This window comes from Nycticebus coucang, chromosome 4 (assembly GCF_027406575.1).
Source record: "Nycticebus coucang isolate mNycCou1 chromosome 4, mNycCou1.pri, whole genome shotgun sequence".
NCBI classification, from domain to species: Eukaryota; Metazoa; Chordata; class Mammalia; order Primates; family Lorisidae; genus Nycticebus; species Nycticebus coucang.
This window is the reverse complement of record NC_069783.1, coordinates 104,776,262-104,795,719: the sequence shown is the minus strand read 5'-3', so window position 1 is coordinate 104,795,719 and position 19,458 is coordinate 104,776,262. Positions and strand designations below refer to the sequence as shown.

At 45.5% G+C, this 19,458-nt stretch overlaps 1 protein-coding gene across 4 annotated transcripts in view; it reads left to right on the top strand.

Annotated features, from left to right (window-relative positions):
• Positions 1 to 77: 77 nt before the first annotated feature.
• Positions 78 to 19,458, top strand: part of ZNF26 (zinc finger protein 26) — a 39,650-nt gene continuing 20,269 nt past the window's right edge. For 2 of the 4 annotated variants that reach the window (XM_053587585.1, XM_053587584.1), the window contains exon 1: positions 78 to 239. In XM_053587585.1, coding sequence (XP_053443560.1) covers positions 207 to 239 — 33 coding nt within the window. In that variant the 5' untranslated portion in view covers positions 78 to 206. Of the gene's footprint in view, positions 481 to 19,458 lie in introns of all 4 variants that reach the window. The other 2 variants (XM_053587586.1, XM_053587587.1) reach the window with 2 other exon arrangements.

The following is a 19,458-nucleotide window of genomic DNA, read 5'->3' as shown; positions in this document are numbered from 1 at the left end:
CCGGCCACTCGCGGTTCGTGCTGGGGAAGAGCTGAGGACGCCGTGTCCCTGCGAACAGCTCACAGCTCAGCCCCGGCACCGTTTGGTGCTGGTGCCTGCACCCGCCTCGGAGGCGGGCGCAGCAGGGACGCTCCCTTTGGCACGGATCACTCCTCACAGCCCACGGTCCTCCACGCCCAGGCGGTGCGGACGAAACCCGGCGCGGGATGGCCAGCAGGTTCGGGACAGCTTCGTGTTGGGTAACTAGGCACTTTTTCTCACTTTTTAAAAGCTGGCACGACACTGAGAGTCGGCATGTTCATCTCCAGGATCACATCCAGGACCTGAACTCACATGTTCCCCATCCCCGCCCCCACCCCGGCTTGTGGGCCTCCAGATAAGTTCCTTCTGGTATTTTGAGTCCAGTGTCCTGTCCTTCAGTAGTAACCCTGTACTTTATTGCCAGCTGGGAACCCTGAACTTTTGAGAGTCCTTTTTAAGGTAATGCTCATACTCTTCCATCGTTTTGTGTTTTCTGCAAGAGTTGTTTCCTTATGCAGTCTGTTAGGAGTTCATTAAGGTATATATACCTTTCTCATTTTTCGTTTGCCCAAAGGCTTATTTACTGTCTTTGTGTGCAGGACCTTTTGTGCTGGCAAGGATAAATTGTGTATGTCCCTTGTTTTAGAGGAGCTTTGGTCTGGCCTGGGAGGAGAGTAAGTAATTAAGTTGAACCATGGGCGCCATTACAGGTGCAAGGGGAAGGAGAGGAACTTGAAGGTCCAAGGAGAAAGGAGAGATCTGCGGGGAGGGCTGCGCCAGTGCATCACCTGCATGAAGTGAATGAGAGGGGAGACTTCATAATGATTTGATTGTCCAACCCATTGCCCTTAGTGGTGGTGAAGTTTCTCAGACTAGGAACGCTATTTTGAGAGGTGTTCTGGAAAGGACTTTCTCAGGTGTGGACACACAGTGCCTATATTTGAGTTTATGACTGTAGTTTGTGGGCTTCTAAAGCGGAAATATACAGATTAAAAGCACCTGTATATTGGAGGAAGCTCAGGCTGTGACCAACTACAGTCCTGAAGAGGACCAAGGAGAGGACTCAGGTTAATGACAAGGATAGGACATCAGGTGAAGAAGGACTGAAGTGCTAGAGAAGTCGGAGAAAGAAGTGGATCGCTCCCTCCCGCTGAAGATTGAGAAAAGAGTCTCGACGCCCGTAGCTCAGCGGTTCTGGCGCCGGCCACATACATCCAGGGCTGGCGGGTTAGAACCTGGGCCTGCCAAACAGTGACAATTACAACAAAAAAATAGCCGGGCGTTGTGGCAGGCGCCTGTAGTCCCAGCTACTTGGGAGATTGAGGCAAGAGAATCGCTTAAGCCCAACGGTTTGAGGTTGCTGTGAGCTGTGATGGCATGGCACTCTACCGAGGGAGACATAGTGAGACTCTGTCTCAAAAACAAACAAAACAAAATAAAAAAAAAAGATTGAGCCGGGTGCGGTGGCTCACACCTGTAATCCCAGCACTGTGGGAGGCTGAGGCGGTAGGATTGCTTGAGTTCAGGAATTCTAGGCTTGTCTGAGTGAGAGTGAGACCCCCGACTCATGAAAAAAATTGAAAAAACCAGCCGGGCTCCGCGCAAGCATCTGTAATCCCAGTGGCTTTGGAGGTTGAGGCAGCAGGATGCATGAGTCTGAGGTTGCAGTGAGCTACCACGCCATTGTGCTGTGCTCAGGGCATAGGGTAGAACTCTGTCTTGACCCCCCCCCCAAAAAAAAAATTGAGAAAAGAAACTTCTTAAAGGCAGTGATATGAAATGCCTCAGAGAAGAAGTTCATGAGATGAAAAGTTATATGTTGAATTTTGGAATTATAGGTCTTAAGGCATTTTTTCCAGAGGAGGGAGAATTTTGAGGATGGTGCAGGTGATAACTTCCTGAAAGGTAAAGGGGTGCTGCAGGGTGGATTATTGTGGAACTGGTTAGGAATAGTATAGCATTTTTAGGTGGTCAACTGTGAAAGGAAGAATTAAGGTGCCATGGATAAGGGATTTCAGTGAGGTAGTTAACTGAACAATGCAATTAACTGTAAAATTTATGTACCTTTTATTTGAAAACGGTAATTATGCAGAAACTAATTCTATTTACAATAACAGTAAAAAAAAAAAGTCAAGTATAGGGTACCTAAATAAAAGACTTTTTTTTTTTTGACACAGTCTCACTTTGTCACCCTTGGTAGAGTGTGGTAGCGTCACAGCTCACAGCAACCTCAAATACTTGGGCTCAAGCGATTCGCTTTTCTCACCCTCCGGAGTAGCTGGGACTACAGGTGCCTGCCACAAAGCCCGGCTATTTTTTTGTTGCAGTTTGGCCCTGGCTGGGTTCGAACTCGCCACCCTCGATATATGGGGCCGGCGCCCTACTCACGGAGCCACAGGCACTGCACTTAATCTGCTATTTTGCATAACACTACTATGAACCTTTTTGTACATTTCTTCTGATATCACTCATTTTTGTAAAGCATATACTGGGATTTGTCAATATCAGTCTATTGACATTTTGGGCTGAATAAGTCTTCCTTGTGGATGAATGTCCTGTGCTTTATCCACCTTGAGCAGCATTCTTGGCCTCTACTCATTTAGATGTCAGTAGCACTACCCCAGTGTGATAGTCATAAATGGCTCCAGACATTGTTAAATATCCCCTGAAGGGCAAAATCCCCCTCCTCCCTCTTAAGAACCACTGGACATATATTTAAGAGTGATAAGGTTGGGTCTTTGGGTCTATATATATTTATATTTAGTATTTACTACCAATTCCAAAAGTGGTGAAGCTACTTTGTAGTTCCACCACTAATATATGAGAGTTCCATTTGTTTTATGTTCCTACCAAACTTGTATTGTCACCTTTGTTTTTAACCTTTTCTCATGGAATGGATATACTACACTGTATGCAACCATTCTCCTTTGATGTTCATTTAAAATGTTATCAGCTGTTTATTTCTAAATGACTCCTTTTTTTTTTTTTTGAGACGGTGTCTCCCTTGTCACCCTTGATAGAGTGCTATGGTGTCACAGCTTCCAGCAACCTCAAACTCTTGGACTTAAGTGATCCTCTTGTCTCAGCCTCCCACATACCTGGAACTATAGGTGCCTGCACAAAGCCTGGGATCTCACTCTTGCTCGGGCTCGTCTTAAACTGCTGAGCTCAGGCAATACACACTACCTATCTTGGCCTCCCAAGCATTGAGGTTATAGGCATGAGCGACTGCGCCCGACCGCTTCTTTTTTTTTTTTGTAGAAACAGAGTCTCATTTTATTGCCCTTGGTAGAGTGCCATGGCATCACACAGCTCACAGGAACCTCCAACTCCTGGAGCTTAGCCAATTCTCTTGCCTCAGCCTCCCAAGTAGCTGGGACTACAGGTGTCTGCCACAATGCCCAGTTATATTTTTGTTGCAGTTTGGTTGGGGTGGGATTTGTACCCGCCACCCTTGGTATATGGGCTGGCGCCCTACCCACTGAGCCGCAGGTGCTGCCCTCTCTCCTTGTTTTTTTAAAAATAAATTTCCGGTTCTCTTTTCATCCACTTCGTACAGCCTTTACTCTGTATTTGTAAGTGTTTATAATAGTTATAAAGTATGACATTTGTGATATTCCTTGTCTACTAACAACTTCTGGGCTTTCTGTTTATCTGTATCTATTATCTGCTTCATTCCTTTGTCAGTCATATTTTCTTGTCTCATGTCTTGAAGTTTTAAAAGAATTTTTACTAACTTTGCTTTAAAAGGAACAACCACAGGCTCGGTGGTTAGGGCACCAGCCACAGGCAGCAGTGTGCCCTAACCGTCGAACCCTGCTCCAGCCTGCTAACAAACAAAAAAATAGCTGGGCGTGTGGCGGGTGCCTGTAATCCCAGCTACAGGGGAGGCTGAGGCAAGAGAATCGCTTGAGCCCAAGAGTTTGAGGTTGCTGTGAGCTGTAACACCACTGCACTCTACCGAAGGCAACATAGTAAGAATCTGTCTTAAAAAAAAAAGAAAAAGGAACAACCGCAGAGACTGAAGTGCGCTATTATTTTTGACCAATTTTTTTTTTTGAGACAGAGTCTCACTGTTGCCCTTGGTAGAGTGTTATGGCATCACAGCTCACAGCAACCTCAAACTCTTGCGCTTAAGCAATTCTCCTGTCTCTACCTCCCAAGTAGCTGGGACCACAGATGCCCACCACAACGTCCGGCTATGTCTTTGTTGCAGTTGTCATTTTTGTTCAGCTGGCCCTGGCTGGGTTCGAACCTGCCAGCCTGGGTGTATGTGGCTGGCACCATAACTACTGTGCTATGGGTGCCGAGCCCGTACCAGATTTTTTTTTCTCTTTTCTTCTGTCGTACAGATAGGAAGAAAGCCTGGCTGGTCACCTCAATCTACACAGGAATTGAGCCAATTTAGGGCTGGCTTGCTACTTTAGTTAGATTCCACTCATCTGTGCTTGTGGGTGTCTGGAGGATGTGTTTGTGTTTCAGGCCCCTCTCTAGTAGTACTTTGTGTCTGGAGCACCTTGAGACTGGGAGACTCAATCTGTATTCCAGCTAAGGTGGCGGCCTTCTCTACTGACAGGCACTCAACAGGTGTCCTTAGGAAAAACTTGCTGTCCCCTGAGGCACATCAGACCTCCACTGTTTTCTCTTTCTCCTAGTATATTCATCTGTCTGGGCTTGATCCTTCTGCCAACTATTCTCAGGTTGGGCAGATGGTCTAGGGAAGTGAGCAGTCAGCAATTTTAGCCCACCTAGGAGGAGCAATTTTAGTTCATTTACTACTACTTCCACAGGTCTCTGATTTTTTCTTTTTAAGATATGAATATTGTAATTTATTTTTACCAAGCATATAATTTTTTATGATTTTATGTTAATAAGAGTTAGATAATATTGGCCGGGCATGGTTCACACCTGTAATCCTAGCATTCTGGAAGGCGGAGGCAGGTACCCACCAGGAGTTGGAGACCAGCCTGAGCAAGAGCTAGACCCTATCTCTAAAAATAGCTGGGGGTTGTAGTGGGTGCCTATAGTCCCAGCTACTGGGAAGATTGAGGCAAGAGGATTGCTTGAGCCCAAGAGACCATGGGCTATGATGCCATGGCACTCTACTCAGAGCAACAAAGTGAGACTCTAATCTTAAAGAAAAAATAAGTAAAAATTTAAAAAATGAAAAGTGTTGGGTTGGGTGGCACCTCTGGCTCAGTGAGTAGGGCACCGGCCTCATACACTGAGGGTGGTGGGTTCAAACCCAGCCCTGGCCAAACTGCAACAGAAAAATAGCCCAGCGTTGTGGGCGCCTGTAGTCCCAGGTACTCGGGAGGCTGAGGCAAGAGAATCACTTAAGCCCAAGTGGTGGAGGTTGCTGTGAGCTGTGATGTAACCGCACTCTACTGAGGGCAACAGAGTGAGACTCTGTCTCTAAAAAAAAAAGGGGTGGTGGTGGTGGCGCCTGTGGCTCTAAGGAGTAGGGCGCTGCTGACTCCATAAGCCAGAGGTGGTGGGTTCAAACCCAGCCCTGGCCAAAAATGGCAAAAGAAAAAGGAGGGGGGGTTGGGTTAGACGGCACTGGGTGGGCTCTGCGCAGCAGGGAGCTCAGCTTGGGTACTGGTTCCGCTCCACCACACCCCACCCCACCCTCTGGGAGGAAGGGAGCAGGGCTCCCACAGAGTGGTGCCACGCCCTCCTTTCTCTTGGCCAGCAGCTCTCTGTTCTCCGCACCCTGCTTCCCTGACGGGCTGGTCCCTCAACTCCTAAACAGTTCGATCCTTACCTTCTGCCGGATAACTGGCTTTTGGGTATCTGAAGGGGAACAGTGGAGTTGGGTAGAGCGATCAGTAGGGGCAGTTTCATTCGTGTCCTTAAGTGACAAAACACACAAGGTTTTATTGTATTTTATTTTGAGACAGAGTATCACTCTGTTGCCCTTGGTAGAGTACTGTGGCGTCACAGCTGACAGCAACCTCAAACTCCGGCTTAAGGGATTCTCTTGCCTCAGCCTCCCAAGTAGCTGGGACTACAGGTGCCCGCCACAATACCTGGCTATTTTGTTGTTGTTGTCATTGTTTAGTAGGCCCATGCCAGGTTAGAACCCACCAGCCCCGGTGCATTTGGCCGGCACCCTAACCACTGAGCGACAGCGCAGAGCCAACATTTAAGGTTTTAAAGCAGGGCTAAATGGGGCAGCGTGTGAATATTTCTGGAGTCAGAAAAGGACTGAAGAGAGCATTTGGAGGCAGGGGCTGAGGTCAGTGCAGCCATTCCCTCTGTGCTTGAGCCCTGTACCTGGCTCTGCTGGGTGGATGAGGGACCTATGGGGACCAGTCAGGGCTCAGATGTAGGGGTAGGGGATAGGCAGGGTGTGTTGGATAGCTAGGGAGAGGCATGGGTCCCTCATTCCACTTGGCCTGAGGGACCCTGACACAGAATGGGTTTTGGGTTTGGGTGCACCTGTGCCTTGCTGGAGAAATGGAACATTGGTGCTTCTGAGACCAGCTGCTAGAAGTCCAGGTTGTTCTGGGCCTGCCAGGATCTGGCTAGCACTCAGGCCTTAAAGCCCTAGGCCTTGTGAACACTTGGCATCTTAAAGAAGGGCCTTGGAAGGGAGCTGAAATGGGTGGAGAGCTGAGGGAGCCTGTTTTTCCCTTCTGGGCTAGGGAATTAATTGCTCTTAGTTGAAAGGCATGAAGTACCTTTGCAGCTTCCCTCCCCAGATCTTCAGGTCAAGGTCATGTGTCCCTGGTTTGGGCAGAGCCTGACTTTGACATCCATGCATACACATGCCTGAACCTCCTACATTATTGCCTGTGGGCCTGTCTCTCAGGAAGAGACTCACACACCTGGCACCTAAGTGCTTTGCCCCTCTCCCTCTGGCTATATCCCAGGGATTTTCTCTCACTAAACTGAAGGCATTTGTCTAGTTTGGCCAGTCACCCACTGCCTGCCTTCCCAATTTATTAGGGAAAAGCTGCTACTCTGTGGTAGAGGCAGGTAGAGAGTAATATCACATGGGATGTGGGTAGCCCCAAGACTTGCCCCCAGGCTAGCTAAGACCTTGCTCTGAGGGGCTCCCCACCATCACTAGGCCTAGGACAGGGCAGGTGCAAGCTGCTGGGGAAAGGAGGCAGAAGAGTTTCTTCTGGCAGCTGGAAGTGGTAACCGCCTATGCAGGAGTCCTCAAACTTTTTAAACAGGGGGCCAGTTCACTGTCCCTCACATCATTGGAGGGCCGGACTATAGTGTAAAAAAAAAATTATGAACAAATTCCTATGCACACTGCACATATCTTATTTTGAAGTAAAAAAAAAAATGGGAACAAATACAATCACACCGCCCCATGTGGCCCACGGGCCATAGTTTGAGGATCCCTGGATGGGGAAATGGGGCTTGTTCTCCCCTATGGGACTGAGCAGAAGGGAAACAAATATAATAAAATGAAAAAAAAGTGTTGGAGTTTATTATTCATTAATGTGTTAATGTTACTTATTTTATTGATAGGATTTTTTTGTTTCTTAAACATTGGACTATCCTCTAATTCTTTGGATAAACTGTCATAGTTTTCTGTGTAGTGTGTATACATACATATGCTTTGTGTATATATACAGGATTAGTTTTATTTTGCTAATATTTTATCTAAATATTTTGATCAATTTTAATAATAAATGAGATTAGATTAAAATTTGTGCTGTCTATGTTTTGTCTATAGGGTCACCTAATTTTGTGTAATGCATTGTGCAGGTGTTACATCATATTTTGGCTCTACGTCAGGTGTGAATTTTCTGCCTTTGGAAACTTTTTTTTTTTTTTTAAACAGAGTCTCCTTCTGTTGCCCTAGGCTAGAGTGCTGTAGCATCATAGCTCATAGCAACCTCAAACTCTTGGGCTCCAGCGATTCTCTTGCCTCAGCCTCCCAAGCAGCTGAGATTACAGGTGCCTGATACTATGGCTAGTTTTTTCTGTTTTTAGTCGAGCTGGTGTCTCAATCTTGCTCAGGCTGGTCTTAAACTCCCAAGTTTGTGTGATCCACCTGCCTTGGCCTTACAGAGTGCTCGCATTTATAGGCATGGGCCACTGGGCTTGGCCCTAGAACTTACATTTAGAAATACTGTGGCGGCTGGGCACAGTGGCTCACGCCTATAATCCTAGCACTCTGGAAGGTTAAGGTGGGTGGATTGCTAGAGCTCACAAGTTTGGGACCACTCTGAGCAAAAGAGAGACCCCATTTCTACTAAAAATAGAAAAACAGAGGCAAGAGGCTCACTTGAGCCCAAGAATTAGATATTGCTGTGAACTGTGATGCCACAACACTGTACGCAGGGTCACAGCTTGAGACTCTTGCAAAAATACACAAAGTACTGGCTGGGCATGGTGGCTCATGCCTGTAATCCTAGCACTCTGAGAGCCTGAGGTGGGTGGATAGCTTGAGTTCACGAGTTTGAGACCAGCCTGAGCAACAGGGAGACACTGTCTCTACTAAAAATAGAAAAACTGAGACAAGAGGATCACTTGAGCCCAAGAGTTGGATGTTGCTGTGAGCCATGACGCCACGGCACTCTACCCAGGGCAACAGCTTGAGACTCTGTCACAAAAAAAAATAAAAATAAAAATACTATGGGGCTTCTGCGTTAGTGGGAGGCTATACTTTTGGTTAGTACTTTTTATTTTTTGAGACAAAGTCTCCCTATGTCAACCTCAGTAGAGTCCTGTGGCGTCACAGCTCACAGCAACCTCAAACTCTTGGTCTTAAGTGATTCTCCTGCCTCAGACTCCCAGGCGCTGGGACTACAGGCGCCCACTACAACACTTAGCCGTTTTTTTGTTGTTGTTGTTGCAGTTGTCATTGTTGTTCAGCAGGCCCAGGCCGGGTTCAAACCCTCTATCCTGGTGCATGTGGCCGGCGCTGCAACCACTGTGCTACGAGGCGCCACCGAGCCTTTTTTTTTTTTTTTTTTTTGAGACAGAGTCTCACTTGTGGCCCTTGGTAGGGCGCTGTGGCATCATAGCTCACAGCAATCTCAAACTCCTGGGCTTAAGCGATTCTCTTGTCTCAGCCTCCCAAACAGCTGGGGTTACAGGTGCCCTGCCTGGCTATTTTTAGAGACGAGGTCTCACAATGGCTCAGGCTGCTCTCGAACCCGTAAGCTAAAGCAATCCATGTACTTCGGCCTTCCAATTTCTGGGATTACAGGTGTGAGCCACCATGCCTGGCCCCCCCTTTTTTTTTTGAGGCAGAGTCTCAAGCTGTTGCCCTGAGTAGAGTGCTATGGCATCACAGCTCACAGTAACCTCTTGGGCTTAAGCAATTCTCTTGCCTCAGCATCCCAAGTAGCTGGGACCACAGGCGCCCACCACAATGTTATGCTATTTTGTTGTTGTTGTTATTGCAGTTGTCTTTTTTTTTTTTAGCTGGCCCAGTCCAGGTTTGAACCTGCCAACCTTGGCGTATGTGGCCCTTGCCCTACTCACTGAGCCATAAAGACTGCTTTTTTTTTTTGAGACAGGCTCAGTTTATTGCCCTGGGTAGAGTGCTGTGGAATCCTAGCTCATAGCAATTTCAAACTCTTAGGCTCAAGAGATCCTCTTGCCTCAGCCTCCCCAGTAGCAGGGACTAAAGTTGCCCACCACAATGCCCAGCTATTTTTAGAGATGGGGTCTAGCTTTTGCTCAGGTTGGTCTGGAATTTTTGAGCTCAACCAATCCTCCCACCTCAGCCTGTAAGAATGCGACTTACAGGCATGAGCCACTGTTCCCAACCCAATGTGGTGACTTTTTGCAGCATGTATGTTTCATTAAAGCATAACTGACTTTTTATCATGATCTCTTATGAGTATTTAAGTCTCTTAGACCTTTGAACTCCTTCTAAGTCACAAAAGTTTTCTTTGTTCCAGTTTTCTTTTTTTGTTTTATGAAGATATGGTATCTTGCTATGTCACTTTCTTGCAGAAGCTGGACTTGAACTTGTGGGCTCAAGTTATCCCTTCTGAACTTTCTGAGGAGCTGGGACTACAGGCGTGCACCACCATGCCTAGCTTTAATTTCCTTGTCATGCTAGAACAATTAAAAAAGCTAACGGGCAGCACCTGTGGCTCAAAGGAGTAAGGTGCCAGCCCCATATGCCGGAGGTGGCGGGTTCAAACCCAGCCCCGGCCAAAAAAAAAAAAAAGCTAACAGGGGCTCGGCGCCTATAGCTCAGTAGTTAGGGCGCTGGCTACATACACTGAGGCTGGAAGGTTCGAACCTGGCCCGGGACTGCCAAAAAATAATGATAACTACAGCCAAAAAATAGCCAGGCATTGTGGTGGGCCCTGTAGTCCCAGCTACTTGAGAAGCTGAGGCAAGAAAATCGCTTAAGCCCAAGAGTTTGAGGTTGCTGTGAGCTGTGACTCTGTCTGAAAAAAAAAAAAGCTGACAGGTCTTAGCTTAATTCCACTTGGTCAAAAAGAAAAACTATAAAAAATATTAACAGTTCCTGGTGGTGCCTGTGGCTCAAAGGAGTAGGGTGCTGGCCCCATACGCTGGAAGTGGTGGGTTCGAACCCAGCCCTGGCCAAAAACTGCAAAAAAAAAAAGAAAAAAATTAAAAAAAATTTTTAACAGTTCCTTTTTACTTCTTTCTTATTAAACTTAAAGAAATAGTAAAAGACTTAAAATAGAAATAGAGCTATAAACAAACAGACAAAAAAGAAATAGTCGTATAGTTTGGATGTTTGTCCCCCCAAACCTCATGTTGAAATTTGATCCTTGGTGTTGAAGGTGGGGCCTGATGGTTATGGAGGTGAATTTCTCAGGAAAGCCTTGAATGGCTTGGTGCCCTCTTCCTCATTAAAAGGGGGTTCTTTTTTAGTTCCCAGGAGAGTGGACACTTCCCCACATCCTGCCTTCCTCTTTGAGGTGTGACCTCTGCACTTGGCTGCCCTTGGCCTTCCACTGTAAGTGGGAGCAGCATGAGACTTTCACCAGATGCCCATTTTCCCAACCATCAGAATTCTGAGCCAGATAAACCTTTTTCTTTTCTTTTCTTTTTTTTTTTTTTTGAGACAGAGCCTCAAGCCATCCTCCTGGGTAAAGTGCTATGGCATCACAGCTCACAGCAACCTCCAACTCCTGGGATTAAGTGATTCTCTTGCCTCAGCCTCCCAGAAAATAGCTGGGACACAGGTGCCAGCCACAACGCCCAGCTATTTTTTGGTTGTAGTTGTCATTGTTTTGGCAGGCCTGGGCTGGATTCAAACCCGCCAACTCTGTTGTATGGCTGGCGCCTTAGCCGCTTGAGCTACAGGCGCCGAGCCCAAACCTTTTTCTTTTTTCTTTTTTTTTTTTTTAACAGTGATAAAATATAGTTTTATTTACTTTGTTGAGTCAGAGGGTTGTAAGAAAAATTATTGCTAAGTAGATATGAAGCAAACAGAAAGGTGCTTTAGAAGTCCAGTTACCTTAGAGTTTATTTAAACTAAGAGAAAAGGGTCATAACGTTTTCATGCAATACATACTTGGTTTTTTTAAATAACAATTGTGTAACAAATAGCAGAATGAATTAAGGAAAGCTGCACTTGTGATCTATATAAAACACCAACATTTAGGGTTGTACATAATTAAAGAAATATCTCAAACACTTTTTGAAACACTGTAGAAGCCAATACATACAGGCATGCCTTAGGTGGCCATAGGAATGCAGTTTAGAAAAGAAAAAAAAAAAAACCACACACACAGGAACTACTCAACGTCTTTAAAATCACTGAGCAAGAAAAGCGACATTGAACTTCCATACTGATTTTACATAATTTTTATACAGTACCTTGACTTTAATCCAAGAGCAAAAGTTAAGACTCTCCTTCTCTATTTTTGGTAAACGACTGCATGGTAAACTTAGATGACTTCCCCCTGGATTTTACCTGGGAGCGGCCTTTTGAATTTTTTATTTAAAAGAGGGCAGGTTTGGCACTTTTATACTGATGTCACCAATGTTAATATTTCTTGGGATCTCAGGAAGATTCATATTCTTTACAGCTGAAACAGCATGGGCTGGAGCTCCTGCTAAGCCAGCCTCAGATTTCTCCAGTTTATTTTGTGCATCAATTTGCGTAACAATCTCATTCATGTTGGTCTCCAGTACCATTCCCCCCCATCACCATTTCTGCAAGAATATTGTGAACCTTGTCTACATGGAAAATCAAATCCGCGCCCCACCCCCGCCCTGGCCCCCAGCGCCCACCCGGTCGGCCCGGCCCAGCCATGATCAAGGCTATCCTCATCTTCAATAACCACGGGAAGCCGCGGCTTTCGAAGCTCTACCAGCCCTACAGTGAAGATACACAACAGCAAATCATCAGGGAGACTTCCCATTTGGTATCTAAGAGAGATGAAAATGTTTGTAATTTCCTAGAAGGAGGATTATTAATTGGAGGATCTGACAACAAACTGATTTATAGGCATTATGCAACGTTATATTTTGTCTTCTGTGTGGATTCTTCAGAAAGTGAACTTGGCATTTTAGATCTAATTCAAGTATTTGTGGAAACATTAGACAAATGTTTTGAAAATGTCTGTGAACTGGATTTGATTTTCCAAGCCTTTTTCTTTATAAATTACCCAGCCACAGGTGCTCATTGGTAGTGGCAAGATGTGAACTAAGACCACAGCTTTTTCTTCACCCTCACTGTGCTCTGCACTTTTCCTTCTTCACCCTATGTTCTGGAAGCAGCCTCTTTGGCTCTATTCACTCTTCTGATGTCTACCTCAAGTTTCTAATACTGTCCCGTTGATATGCCTTGTTTCAAGTTTCTCTTCCCTCTGTTTTAAAGTTACACTGCCATAAATGATCTTAACTTGATAAATGTACTGAGAGTGGCTTTTGCCATACAGCCTCAGACTTGTTGTCAGCTCTTCCTTCCCTGGACATCACCTTGGGAGGAGACAGTGATATTTTGTGGAGAACCTTATTAACTCTCAGTGACTTTTAGGCACTGGGAAATTCAGTGTACACTCTAATTCCAAGCCCCCCGATGACCCCACCATTCTTGCTTATAGAGGGTCTGTGGGGAGGCTTGTCTCGTATTTCCATTTCATGTACTTGTTGCCCTCCCACAGGAGCTCATTCTGGGCTTGGGTAGGAAAACTAGTAATCAGAGAACAGTCACAAAGGCTCCTGTTGTGTGGTGATCAATACCCAGTGTTAGGGTAGGCATCTGTGGTGGACAGTGGGGATTGTTAGGAGCCTGTGGCAGAGTTCTGCCCTATAGTTGCATGTTGTGAACCATTCTCTCCCTCATCTCTCTCAGACTCACTGTCTCTTTCCTCTGGGGTCCTTTTCCCTTCGGGAAATGCTAATGGAGAGGGACCTGCCGTGACCACTTAAATATTAAGGTATTGAATCTTCTGGGCATCCCCTGGTGCCAGGGAAACAATCCGCTGCACAGGGTGAACTTTCTGGCCTCACTTATGTTTTGCAGGGCACTCCAGTAGTCTCCACCGTCCTGAGAATTCTCAGACTTAGCCGTGACCTGTGGGCTCTGTAGACATCCAAGTTGTACATGAGACACTTAGATAGTCCCCTTTTCTTGGAGCCCCTCTTACTTAACTTGAGAGAATGGGTACTTTTTTCCTTTTCTTCCCACACTGCCTCAGTGACTCAGCCTTCTGATCTCTTTTCTAGTTGCATCTTTACTACCTTTCAGTACCTCGAAGATGGTTATTTACATTCTCATTCCCTTCATTTCTGTCCTTGAGGTGTCCCTACCTCCTTAAGGAACACCTTCTTTGGTTTACTTGGCCAAGAGGCTTGGTGTCCTGCTCCATACATGCTGTCAATGCGCCTTGAGGAGGTATTGTGGCTCTGCACTCACTCAATGTCCAGAACCCAGCCATTGCTTTCACCGCCATCGCTATGGTTGTGGCAATATCTAGTCCCAGCCCCAGCCTCTTCCACTGGACTAAGGCAGTGGCCTCCTAACCAGCCCCTGATGTCTCCTCCCTTCCTATGGCTGTCAAAATGATCTCCTGAAAATGTGAGGCAGAGTGAGATGCCACTTAGTGGCTGTTCAACTATGTGAAACAAAATTCCTAACCCCACTTTTTGAATCTGGGACCCTGAGCCTTTGCTTTCACACTGCCTGGAATAGAAGGCTCTTTCAGCACATGTACCAGAACTCAAGCTCATTCTCACCACACTTGGATTGTTGTCCCTGATCATTCTTTCTTAAACAGCACCTATGTGCCCCTCTGCCATGACTCTTTCCTTCATCTGCTCAAACTTTGTTAAGAGCACCTGTCACCGTGGACTACTGTGAAGTTCAGTGTTTCCTGATTAACATTCACCTCTGACACCCTGAGTAGGTAGGACATGAGACTCTAATTTGTATGTATTTTCCTTTTTATTTTCTTGAGACAGTCTCACTTTGTCACCCTCCATAGAGTGCTATATGGGATCATAGCTCACACCAACCTCAAACTCTTGGGCTCAAGCGATCCTCTTGCCTCAGCCTCTCCTGTAGTAAGATCGGACTACAGGTGCCTGCCACAATTCCTGGCTAATTTTTTGATTTTTGTTAGAGGTGGTGTCTGGCTCTTGATCAGGCTGGTCTCTAACTCCTGAGCTCAAGCAATCCCAGAGTGCTAGGATTACAGGCATAAGCCACCAGGCCTGGCCACACATCTTTCAATTGTTTTCAGCTCAGATCTCTTTCCTGCCATACGGAGTACCTGGTCCCAGAGTGCTTTGGGGTTTCTGTGGGATAGCTGTTCAGTAGCTCCCTCTGCTAGTTTCTGCTCTGTGATTTCAGTTACTACTTTTTTTACTTTCTAAAAATTGGTTGAAATATCTTACCAGCTTCTATTTACTCTTCCCTTTTTTTCAGTGAAGTATGTTTGCATGTACCCTACTCCTGTAATGTAATTTAAGTGGACATGAGTATGTAAAAGAAAAATAGAATTTTTTTTCAGGTGTAGTAATCTATCATGTTTAAATTTTTCTCTCTCCCTTTTTTTTTTTTTTTTTTTTTTTTTGAGACAGAGCTTCAAAGCTGTCACCCTGGGTATAGAGCCGTGGCATCACAGCTTACAGCAACCTCCAACTCCTGGGCTCTAGTGATTCTCCTGCCTTCACCTCCCAAGTAGCTGGGACTACAGGCACCTGCCACAACGCCCGGCTATATTTTGGTCATTGTTGTTTTGGCGGGCCAGGGCTGAATTCAAACCCGCCAGCTCAGGTGTGTGTGGCTGGCGCCTTAGCAGCTTGAGCCACAGGTGCCGAGCCAGTCTTGATCTCTTTTAAACTTAAATTCATCTTTTCTGCTTTCGACTCTTAGCTGCATTCTATGTAATTTCTTCAGGTATGTTTTTTCCATACCAATTTTTTGTTCTTAACTATGGCTTAATTTTCAGGAAATCTCTTCGGGACATTTTCGATATACTTGATGTTTTTGATAAAGTTTTGTTTTTGTTTTTGTTTTTTTGAGACAGAGTCTTACTTTTTCGCCCTTGGTAGAGTGCCAAGGTGTCACAGCTCACAGCAACCTCAAACTCTTGGGCTCAGGCAATTCTTGCCTCAGCCTCCCAAGTAGCTGGGACTACAGGCACCCACCACAACACCTGGCTATTTTTTTTAGAAATTGTGTCTCACTCTGGCTCAGGCTGGTTTTTGAACCTGTGAGCTCAGGCAAAATACCCTCCTGGGCCTCCTAGAGTGCTAGGATTACAGGCACGAGCCACCATGCCTGGCCCCAAGTATGTTTTGTATTATTTTAAGAATTCTTCCTGGGCTAGGTCTGATGGCTCATGCCTGTAATCCCAGCACTGTGGCAGGCCAAGGCAGGTGGTTTGCTGGTTCAAAACCAGCCTGAGCCAGAGTGACACCTTGTCTCTAAAAATAGCTGGGTGTTGTGGTGGGTGTGTGTAGTCCCAGCTACTTGGGAGGCTGAGGCAAGAGAATTGCTTAAGCCTAAGAGTTTCAGGTTGCTATAAGTTGTGATGCAATAGCACTCTACTGAGGGCAATAAAAGGAAACTCTAAGAAAATAAAAATAAAAAAGAATTCTTTCTTTTGTCTTTAATCATCTTACAACTATCTTAATTTCTATCTGTTGTCTAAAGTGTGTTGGAGCTTAATCCTATTTTGTTATGTTTGTGCTAGCAGAACCACTGTTACCTGCTCTTAGCAGGTCATTTCCATTACTTAGTTTGTGATTGTTGACTCGTGTTTGGCAAGACTATGTGGGAATACCATGCAATCTAGATGGACATTGTATGCCTTCCATTAACCAAATCGTAGTTTAGAGGTGAATTCAAAACAGGTAACACCTACCAGGATATGCTTGATGTTTCCAATTTTTCACTAAGAACCTTGACTGAAATAGACAACTTTTTAGCTGACCCCTTCTACTAAGTTCCCTTTTGTAGTTTACCCTTTTGCGTGTGTTTACCTTTTCTCCCTGCTGTTACTGGGATCTCAGTTTCAAACTCCTCCACTTTAGGTGATTACAAGGTCTTGCTATAGTGAACCCCTTTATTCTGGGATTCCATACTTAGGAATTTGCCTATGTGTTAAAAGAAAAAATATATTTGTAACTCAAAATCAATACAGTGCTTTGACTGTCATATCATGGATACTTGCACAGCAGCGGAAAGTTTGTCAGCATTTGTTCCCGGGTGAGATGGGAGTAGGCCACATTCTGCCTTCTGTTCCAGTTCTTACACAGAGGGGACCAGAGAGTAGAGATTGGTGGGCAGCCCCAGAAGCTCAATTTCTGGGGCCAGTGGACTGGGCTTGAATTGCAACTCTGCCACTCATCAATGAGGTGGTCTCACACAAGTCACTTACCACTTCTGAACCTGTTTTCTAAAAAAGATAGAATCTAATTTAAGATTGTAATTTATGTTACATACTATATATAACATATAACGTTGTGTTTGACACACACATCTCCTCTAAGAGCAGTAGTTTAATGTTCACAAATTGAGTGTTTATCACAGACAATGGGAATATACCTACCTTCCTCTTATGCTTATGAAACTCAACCTCTTCCTTGTGAGGCTAGCATCCTCTTTGCCATGTTCCCTTGGACAGCTTTGTTTTCAGCTTAGACATGGTTTGGTCTTCGGTTATCTCTTAATTTTTGAGATTTCCCTTCCTTTCTTTAGATTTTAGATGTGCTACATTTTACCCATCTTGTGTGGGTGACTTTATGTCACCCTCAGTAGAGTGCCATGGACTCACAGCTCATGGCAACCTCCAACTCTTGGGCTTAAGCAATTCTCTTGCCTCAACCTCTTGAGAAACTGGGACTACAGGCTCCTGGCACAATGCCTGGCTATTTTTTGGTTGCAGTTGTCATTGCTTTTTAGCAGGCCTGGGCCAAGCTTGAACCTGCCAGCCTTGGTGTATGTGGCTGGCACCCTACTCACTGAGCTACAGGCGCCAAGCCTATAGGTGACTTCTAGGGTGAAGATTACCAGATTATTTGCCATATTACCAGAAAGATAATTTTTTTTTTTTTGAGATAGAGTCTTACTTTGTCGCCCTCGGTAGAGTGCCGTAGCATCACAGCTCACAGCAACCTCAAACTCTTAGACTTAAACAATTCTCCTGCCTTAGCCTCCCAAGTAGCTGGGACTACAGGTGCCTGCCACAGTGCCTGGCTATTTTTTGGTTGCAGTTGTCATTGTTGTTTAGTTGGCCTAGGCCGGGTTTGAACCCGCCAGCCTCGGTGTATGTGGCTGGTGCCGTAACCACTGTGCTTTGGGCACAAGGCAGAAATAGAAATTTATGTTTGGTTCTATGTTTTTATTTTTTATTTTTTGTAGAGACAAAGTCTCACTTTATGGCCCTCGATAGAGTGCCATGGCATCACACAGCTCACAGCAAACTCCAACTCCTGGGCTTAAGCGATTCTCTTGCCTCAGCCTCCCGAGTAGCTGGGACTACAGGCGCCTGGCCACAATGCCCAGCTATTTTTTGGTTGCAGTTCAGCCGGGGCCGGGTTTGAACCCACCACCCTCGGTATATGGGGCTGACGCCTTACAGACTGAGCCACAGGCGCCGCCCGGTTCTATGTTTTTTTACACAGTCATGTCCATTTTCTTTAAGAGTTATATTTCAAAGAGAATGTGTAAGTCCAAATTCATATAAAAGCAAAATAATAATTTCCTACATCAGAATAGCAGAGACTTCATAATTCGTAAAGAAAAAATTATGTAGCTCAAGGTTCTGGGCATGGAATTCCACGGGCATGGTGCCAGCATCTGATGAGGGCCTTCCTTCTGTTTTATATATGGGAAAGGATTACTTGGTCAGAGATAGTGCATTTGCTCAGGTCTCTCCTTTTAGAGCTGCTGGTCCCATCATAGGGCCCTACTCTGATGACCTTCTCTAATCCTGATTACCCTTGAAAAGCTTTACCTGCAAATATTGTTAACATGTGAATGTGGGGATTAAGTTTCTCACGCATGAAATTTGAGGGACACTTTCAAACCATAGCCAAGAAAGATGGGTGAATGGGTAAAAGCGAGATGCAAAACAAACCTGGAATGTTTTTCCTGCACAGAAGAATAGCCCATGTAAGTTTATATAAATAAAAGAAATAGTACCTCAAATACATAGGTGATACCTGTGTTTTCTATTGCTGCTCTTTCACTGTCCTAATAAAACATGTTTCTATCATAAAAAAAAAAAAAAAAGAAAGAAAAAATAGGATAGTGTTTGCAGAAATACAGCCTGAAAACTTCTCAGGAGTAAAGATGAATGTGGGAGATCATGTTAGAAGGACTTAACCAATTGGCAAGATCAGTCATCAAAAAAATAGGTCCAAATTTATTTAAGCAGACAGTAATGAAACTACTCAAAAAGTATAAAGAGAACATCTGGAAGGAGCAAGATGGTGGCCGAGTAACAGCCTCTTTATAACTGGGCACAGTGAGATTGGGGAGAGAAGACTTCAGGCATCTCTGGCTTGGGGGCTCTGCTCAGAAACATTCCTTTGGGGATGCAGAAAGACAGCCAGAGACTTCTGGACCCCAGGAGGAGGACAAAACCAGTGGAGAACTGGCGAGTGGTTGCCATCAGTCTGAGGCTACTGCAGCTGTAACTACAACAGCAGCGAGATTGCAAATGGGGAAGGCCTGCCTTGTGGGTTGTTTTGTGTTTGTGCACTTGGGCACTCATTTGATTACCTTGGGGGAACGTAGGCGAGAGTATGTGTCACTTTAAGTGTTGTCCAGGGTCCTGAGCCACTGGACCGGAACGGAGTGTAAGCGTTGTCCAGGGTCCTGAGCCACTGGACCAGAACGGAGTGTTCAGCAGCCATTGTGGGAGAACTGCCCTGCGTGCTCTGCCCTCAGGGTTGCAGAGCGAGGCTCAGGCTGGGAGACCTTGGGTGAGTGATCTAGTGACCTAGCAGCACTGAAGGCTGAGGCTGAGACGCCAGGGAAAAGCAGAGCTTTCAGTGTTTGGCCAT